The sequence below is a fragment of the Argentina silus genome (genome assembly GCF_951799395.1).
Source record: "Argentina silus genome assembly, chromosome: 15".
In the NCBI taxonomy this organism is placed as follows: Eukaryota; Metazoa; Chordata; class Actinopteri; order Argentiniformes; family Argentinidae; genus Argentina; species Argentina silus.
In genome coordinates, this window is record NC_139669.1 from 9,719,091 (window position 1) to 9,726,940 (window position 7,850).

Sequence of the window (7,850 nt, forward strand, 5' to 3'; positions counted from 1 at the left end):
ATGGGAGGAGGAGAGGAGGAGGGGAGGGAGGGAGGGAGGGAGTACTGTACTGTAACTGACAGCTAATGATATAATGTTTGAGCGTCCCCAGTGAGCTGGCCTGTACACGTACCGGCTGCTGGCAGAGTCAATATGAATCATAACAATATTTACAGGGCATGTTGACCCATGGCTCTATCCCCAAGCAGAGAGAGAATCTACTCTTACAGTAACATTTTCTCCATGGAAGTGACTGGTATGCAACCTCAGCCAAGAGGTTCAGACATGTCTGGCATAGAGGGTCTAGTGCTCCTACCCTGTAACCGTACTGTATGTTCCGGATGTTCCCCTCAACTGCAACAATAACATTAGATTCAAACCAGAAACAATGAAGATGACATTTCTTTCTTTCTTTCTCTCTCTCTATCTCTCTCCATCTCCGTTTCTGTTCTCTTCTCAGACTTTGAGGAGCCGGAGGACCCCTCCACTCGTTCGTTCTTCTCCGAGATCATCTCGTCCATCTCGGATGTGAAGTTCAGTCACAGCGGCCGCTACCTGATGACACGGGACTACCTCACTGTCAAGGTGTGGGACCTCCACATGGAGAGCAAGCCGGTCGAGACATACCAGGTACGCTGTGCTGCTTGGGTCAATGTGTGTGTGTATCTGTGTGTCTGTGTATGTGTGTGTGTGTGTGTGCGTGTGTGCGTGTGTGCGTGCGTGCGTGCAGTTGTGTGTGTCACTTTATATTTGCCTCTTGGCCAGGTTGTCAAATGAGAATTGGGGCTCTCATCTCGCCACACTGGTCAGGTTAAATAAATATACGGTTCAATAAATTCAATCAAACAATATTGATTTCAGCAGCCGCCATCACTCAGCATAATCACATGCCACTGTCATCCAGTAACCCGAGAACCCTGTCATCTTCACCAATTACCCGGGGAAGACATATCGAGCTCTGTGTCCATTTGAAGACTGATAGTGTCTGTTTCTCTTCTACCGAAGCCTACAGGGGTCAAAAACTCCTGCTGTGTGGTCCTCAGTGTCACGTCCACACTGTCACAGACAGCCATGCTGACAAGGTCAGCTGGCCATATATGAAAGGTCAGGCGATAGATCAAGTGATCAGATAGGCATAATAATCCCTCTGTTTGTGTTGGCAGGTGCATGATTACCTGAGGGGCAAGCTGTGCTCTCTGTATGAGAACGACTGCATCTTCGACAAGTTTGAGTGTGTCTGGAATGGAACAGACAGGTGAGTTAATGCTCTCTATCAGTGGAGGCTGGTGGAGGTAGAAATCAGAGGACGGGCTCATTGTAATGCATGGAATGGAATGAGGAATGGTGTCAAACACGCGTATTTAACACCATTCTTCATTCCATTCATTACAATGAGCCCGTCGTCCGATTTCGACCTCCACCAGCCTCCCCTGCTCTCTATTTATCTCTGTCTCTCTCTCTTCTAGATCCCTCTCTCTCTCTCTTTCTCTCTAAACATGCCCCCTCTCTCCTCTTTTCCTCACCAGTGTGATAATGACCGGCTCCTACAACAACTTCTTCCGGATGTTCGACCGGAACACCAAGCGTGATGTCACTCTAGAGGCGTCCAGAGAGAACAGCAAACCCCGAGCCATCCTCAAACCACGCAAGGTATCACACTAACACAGTAACACATTACACTATAACACCATCTGAGCCATCCTCCAACATCAAAACTAACTAGCAATACACTATAACACCCTCTGAGACCTGCCTCAGATGGGCTGATCAGAGCATAAATGCCTACTTCTGAGTAGTCCCGGCAAGGAGAATATGCAATATTAGGGACTTATAACTATGTATAGCCACAGCCCTTTTAGCTCCATTGGACCATGTGTATTCTCTCCTTACATTCATGAGCACCCCCTGCTGGTACAAAATATAATGTTTTGTGTGTGTGTGTCTGTATATAGGTTCTCTGGTATAACACTGGTATTAATGAATGGGTCCTCCCTCAGGTGTGTGTGGGCGGGAAGCGGCGTAAGGATGAGATCAGCGTGGACAGTCTGGATTTCAGTAAGAAGATCCTCCACACCACCTGGCACCCCCAGGAGAACATCATCGCCGTGGCAGCCACCAACAACCTCTACATCTTCCAGGACAAGGTCAACTAGAGGTCACAGACCCAAGACCCCCTGACCCCTGACCCCACGCATGAGGGGCAGGAGAGAGATATGGAGAAGGAGGGAGAGGATGGAGGGATATGGAAATGGGGAGAGAGAAAGAGAGACCCCCTTGTATGTGTGTTAACCTCTTCACTGAGGCATCCTCCTCCTCTCCTTGTCTAGTTTGCTGTTGGTGTAATGTTTCACAGCTCTGCCAAGGACATGCAGAGTTTTTCCGAAAAGGGGAAATTTCCGGTATTTGAATGGGAATGGCGGAGTTTAGACTCAAACAAAGGGAGTTTTGGAATGTGGGAATGTTCAGCCTAGATACAGTTGGGATAACATGACTGAAGATGCTGAAGTGAAAACTAGTTGCCTGTCTGCACAAACCACGCCCGCTCCTCAATCTGACTTTTTATTTATTTTATTTATTCATGCGGACACAATGAATAAAGGAAAGGGGGCTGCTTTTTTCTGTGCAAGCAGGGAATGACTGCGTGGATGAACTGAGATGTAGCAGCCCTCTGGAGACATTGTGTCCTGATTAAAAATGTTATGAGAGGAGAGAACCTAGAGAGAGAAAATAGAGCACACAGCCACCCAGAACCCTTAGAACCCAACTGTCATGGCTGCAGCTTGTGAAGTAGAGCTATAGCCCCACTGTCCTCCTGTCTGCATTCTGCCCTCCCGCCACTAGGGTACATCAGCCCCACCCAGGGGTCTCCTACAGAGGCCATTGGACAGTACGACAGGCTGCAGAGTCTCTGGACAGGAAATGACTAAAACTGAACTCTGACCCTTCGCCTCCTCAAAAGTACTGGAACTGAGAGTGGATGCTTCTGCCTGGTTCTGTGAAACGACAAGCTCGAGGGATGTGATTGGCCCCTTGTTTTGTGTCTCTGAAATGAGACTGTAGTGAAAATTGGTGGTTTTATTTAATGCTGTCATTTTCTGAGTCCATTTTGTTTGTCGATGATTCTGTTTAGAAGCTGTGGTGCCTTCTTTTGGTATGTGGGGTTGATGTAGTGGTATGGGGGGAGGGAGGGGAAGGGAGGACTACAACACAGGAGTGTGAATGTTTTTACAAGAAATGTTAACTTAGGAAATTGCTTTTTTTTTTTTTTCTCGAAACAAAAAAGAAAAAAACAATTGAGTTCCCAGATGAGAAGTACTTGAAGTCATGTAGTCAACATTTCGCTAGCACTGACTGCATGCTTATGATTTCAGGATGGTTCCAGTCCATCCCTGTTTTATACCACTTGTAGGCATTATGCAGTGATTGTGTGAACCGTAACTGCTATTGCACTTGTAACCCTGCAGTCGATCTGATATTACTCATAGAAATACCCCATTCCTGTGTCATTTACTACAGACTGTTGCTGTGCCTGTCTATGTTTCTAACCCAGAGTAGGATTAAGTTGCCCTTAGACACTGGTATCAGTTTTGATATCCCCAGCTAATGGCTAAGGTAGGGGATTTTGGGGAGGGTATAATGTAGGTTAATCCATATAATTTATTATTAATAATAATAATAATAATAATAATAATAATAATAATATAGATTAATTATAAGGTTAATCTGTGCTTAAGGGCAACTTCTACTTGGTAACCAGGAAAAACTTCTGGAGGTAACCAGGAACAACTAAGGGGACACGCCTGACCAGCAAACCGATGTTGAATTTACAAATTGGCTAAAATTTGGTTAAGGTTAAGGTTAGGGCTAAGGGTTTGGTTAAGGTTAGGGTCAGTTTTAGGTTTTTACTCGGGCTGTCAATGGGATGCTGGTCAGGAAGGTCCCTTTAGTGCCACCTGTAGGTAACCAGAGAAGGCACAGTACCATGACTTTAGCCTAACCTGTGATGAGGGCTATGTGTGATATCAGGGAATTTTAGGAACAATTCCTTAAATGAAACAGTCTAAAATGTCTTCTAAACAATTTCCGATGTGAAACAAAAAACGTTTATAGCTCAGAATGTATTGAAATGCAATTAATTGCCATGCAGTCTTTATGTTACTGGAATTCCTTTGAATAATAAAAAAAAAGTTGTGCAAGTTCAAATCTAATATGCAGTTTCTGTCTTTGTTTCATTATCATGGTAAACATGAGGATGGTAATAGGAATGCATCATCACGATTTGATTACATCATAAAGAATATTAAATATCGGGCCAACGGATAACTGTCAGACCCCAGCATGTGGTCCATGCCTTCACAAAACGGTGTTTGAAAGGTTAAGCAAGGGCGCCCTCATTTGGATTAAATATGAACTACTACACAAATCGCAGGCAAGCTGGAACACAGTAGGCTTGCTGCTGTGTTGGCATGGGATGCTAAGAATGTATTTAGGCAAGAAAGTTCATTTGGATTCGGTTTTCTTGGCAAAATGACACATTGTGCAGAGCGCAAACCCTTATCCAACAATTGGCATTACTCGACTGTTTCACTCCCAAGGGGAAATAATTATAATTTTGAAGCAATGATCCGTTTACTTTTTTGGATGACGAATATAAACCATAATCACTTTGTGGAAGATAGTCTACAGACAGACAAGGCCTCCGTTTATTCTCATCTTCAAATAGGCCAATCCCCACACGGTAATGCATAACTTATTTATTCATATGGTACAAAGTCCTTGTTGAATGCTTTGGGACTAATGTGTCGTGTAGTGAGTTTTAAACGACAAACGTTTTAATTGGCCCCGCGAGACTGTGGCGACGCGCAGAGCTCAGCGCGCGCAGTCAGTTGGGGACAGCAGCTGTCAATCAAACCGCATCTTTATAAGCGTGCGCACGGACGCGCCTGTCGCACAAGATAAGCCCATCTCGAGACAGACAGGAGCGCGACTGTGAGCTGATCGATCCTAAACAGATGCGATTAGAAACAGGTTGAGTTCACGTTGAGATTAATCTACCTCTAAGCTTATCTTTAGAAAAAGATTTTTCTTCACACTAAGTCACATTCTTAGAGTCTTAGTACCCAGACTACCTTTCAATCACTTTTTTTTCAGTCTAACATTTTCACCAGTCTATTTTTGATACTGTCTGCTTTGACAGTCTTTTTTACCACCAGTCTACAGTACCTGCTTTTCGACGGGATGGATAAACTCGCCACTGTGAATAACCTAACCATGGGGAACAGCTCCGTTGACAAGCGGTCATTCTTCGACCGGGGGTCCTACCAGCACCTGAACCCCGGGGAGCTCAGAGTCTTAGTGCCCGTCATCCTGCTGGTCATCTGTGTCCTGGGCCTGGTATGTAACGTCACCGCCATGGGCGTCCTGTTCTCCAACGCACGCAAAGGAAAACTCTCCCTCATCAACTCCCTCATCCTCAACCTGATGTTCGCAGACTGGCTGGTTCTGGCGTTCGCCATCCCTTTCCGAGCTGCCGCCTACTCCAAGCCGAGCTGGACACTGGGTTGGCACGTGTGTCGGACGGCCGAGTGGTTCCTCCACTCCTGCATGGCGGCCAAGAGCTTCACGGTGGCCGTGATGGCCAAAGCTTGCTACTGTTACGTGTCCAACCCCACCAAGCAGGTGAGCATCCGGCTGCACTCCATCCTGGCGGTGCTGCTGTTCATCTGGCTGTCCGCCTGCTCTGCCCCAGCCCCGCACTGGCTGTTCGCTACCCTGCAGATGGAGGAGAGCCGGGGGCTGGTGTGCGTGCAGGTGGTCCCCCCTGAGGCAAGGAACTTCATGTCCGTCTATGTAAAGGCCTATCCCCTGGGGGTGTTCTGCGCCCCTTTGAGTTTTGCACTTCTCTATTTCTGGAGGGCGTACGGGAGGTGCCAGCGCCGCTGTAGCAAGACCCAGAACCTGCGGACCCAGATCCGATCCAGGAAGCTCACCTTGATGCTGTTCAGTCTCACCGTTGCCATGGCTACCATGTGGCTACCGCAGTGGGTGGTGTGGGTGTGGGAGCGCCATGTGGCAGAGAGAGAGAGCGAGGGAGGAGAGCCCCTCGTCTCTTCTTCTCCTCCTCTCCTACTTTCCCTCTCTGCCCAGCTGCTCATGTTCTGTCTCTCTCTGGTCAACCCTCTCATCATTCTGTCCCTGTCGGAGGAGTTCAGAGATGGCTACAAAGGGCTGTGGAGGCGCATCACACTCCGCAAGCACCCAACACCCAAGCCTGGTCCCCATGCCCCCACCGCCCACCAGTCCCCCCTGCCTCGACCAGAGACCTCTGGGCAGCGAGACAGAGGTCTGGGCTCCAGTCCCAGCGCTAGCCAGGGGCCAGGAGGAAATCAGCAGCCCCAGCCGGAGCAGGGCGGTGGTGGGGAGGGAGATAGTGTGAGCCTCAGAGATGGAATAGTGCTGCCAGACTTGGAGCAGTTCTGGCATGAGAGAGAGGTGGGCACGCACACCGATGAGAATGATCCAATACCCTGGGAGCACCAGGAAGGCAACCAGGGGAGGAAATGAGGAGAGGAGACATTCTGGGCCGTTTCAGTAATCTTTTCTTCTCCTCGCTCTCTTTCTCTTTCTCTCTCTCTCTCTCTCTCTCTTTCTCTCTCTCTCTCTTTCTGTCTCTCTGTCCTGTCCTGTCCTCTCCTCTCCTCTCTCTGTCTCAGTGGTCAGACCACAACAACAGCAGCTATACAGACTGACCTCACCAGACTGTAGACTTGTCCACTCTAGAGTGAGCACACCTAGAGACCTAGAGATGGTGTTCAATTAAACTGTGTTAATGATAACATGATGAGATAAAAGTGTTATTGTGGTGCAATAGAACAGTGATTTGTTACATGCCATTGTCCCAGTGTTTCATAAACATATGTAGTATTCTCCTTCCCTAAAGTTATTAGGAAATGAATCTATGTGGTTAGATGGCATTGTTATGTTAAATAGATTTTTCAACATCTTTCAGGTAATCATGTAAATATGTGTAAAGTAATCCCCAAAATGTCAACAGTTGATATATGGATTATTTATTACATGAAATATAAAATCAGAAAATTGTAAATAGCCTATTCAAAAAATGTGAACCATATACAGTGATTTTATGATGGAACAGTATTTGATGTGACCGTTGCAGGTATCAGTGTCTGATTCTCCTGTTTACTGTGGGTTTGTTTTGTAATCATCATGTGTCTGTAAAAAGATTGTTTGCAATAAAGTTAATCACAAAAATCGTATTTGTCTGACTTGGTATTTCCCCCATTCGTCTAGGATGAGTTCTCTTGCATTGAAATGTAAATACCTCAAAAGCATACTACAATGTCATAACTCAAAGGTAATATTCACAAAATAGTACCAAATAGTACCATGCTCACAGGTAATTATCAACCAAAGTGTAAGGAGCTGAAAAAGTGGGAATTCCCCCCTGCTTAAACAGTATCTCCACCCGGCTGTGGATGTTGTTCTTGTGGACGGATGGAGAGATGGAGTCCCTGGGGCTTTGGATGCCTGCCACAGGACTCAGCAGGCTGCAGAACCTGGGCTTGGCACTGCTAATGACCACTAGTTGTCCATATGCACACGAACATGCAAGCATGCACATGCACACACACACACACACACACACACACACACACACACACACACACACACACACACACACACACACACTCGCTCTCTCTCTCTCTCTCTCTCTCTCTCTCTCTCTCTCTCTCTCTCTCTCTCTCTCTCTCTCTCTCTGTCCTAATGACTAGAGTCAAGCACCTCAGGATAGACCCCTGTTGACTTTGAGGGGCATTAAAAATCATTTGGATAGAAGGTCACTCATTAGA

The 7,850-nt window shown here is 46.7% G+C and overlaps 2 protein-coding genes across 3 annotated transcripts in view; both read left to right on the plus strand.

Moving 5' to 3' along the window:
- The window catches only part of LOC310816330 (serine/threonine-protein phosphatase 2A 55 kDa regulatory subunit B beta isoform), a gene marked incomplete at both ends in the record, with an annotated part of 33,975 nt that extends 31,843 nt beyond the window's left edge, over positions 1 to 2,132 (plus strand). For both annotated transcript variants that reach the window (XM_083686471.1, XM_083686472.1), the window contains 4 exons: positions 440 to 609; positions 1,143 to 1,234; positions 1,506 to 1,629; positions 1,977 to 2,132. In XM_083686471.1, coding sequence (XP_083542597.1) covers positions 440 to 609; positions 1,143 to 1,234; positions 1,506 to 1,629; positions 1,977 to 2,132 — 542 coding nt within the window. The remainder of the gene's footprint in view (positions 1 to 439; positions 610 to 1,142; positions 1,235 to 1,505; positions 1,630 to 1,976) is intronic.
- A 3,085-nt stretch (positions 2,133 to 5,217) lies between these two features.
- Positions 5,218 to 6,543, plus strand: gpr151 (G protein-coupled receptor 151; the record flags this gene model as incomplete). Its single annotated transcript, XM_083685584.1, has 1 exon — positions 5,218 to 6,543. One exon carries the CDS (start codon positions 5,218 to 5,220, stop codon positions 6,541 to 6,543), a length of 1,326 nt encoding a protein of 441 aa, XP_083541710.1.
- Between the last annotated feature and the right edge of the window lie 1,307 nt (positions 6,544 to 7,850).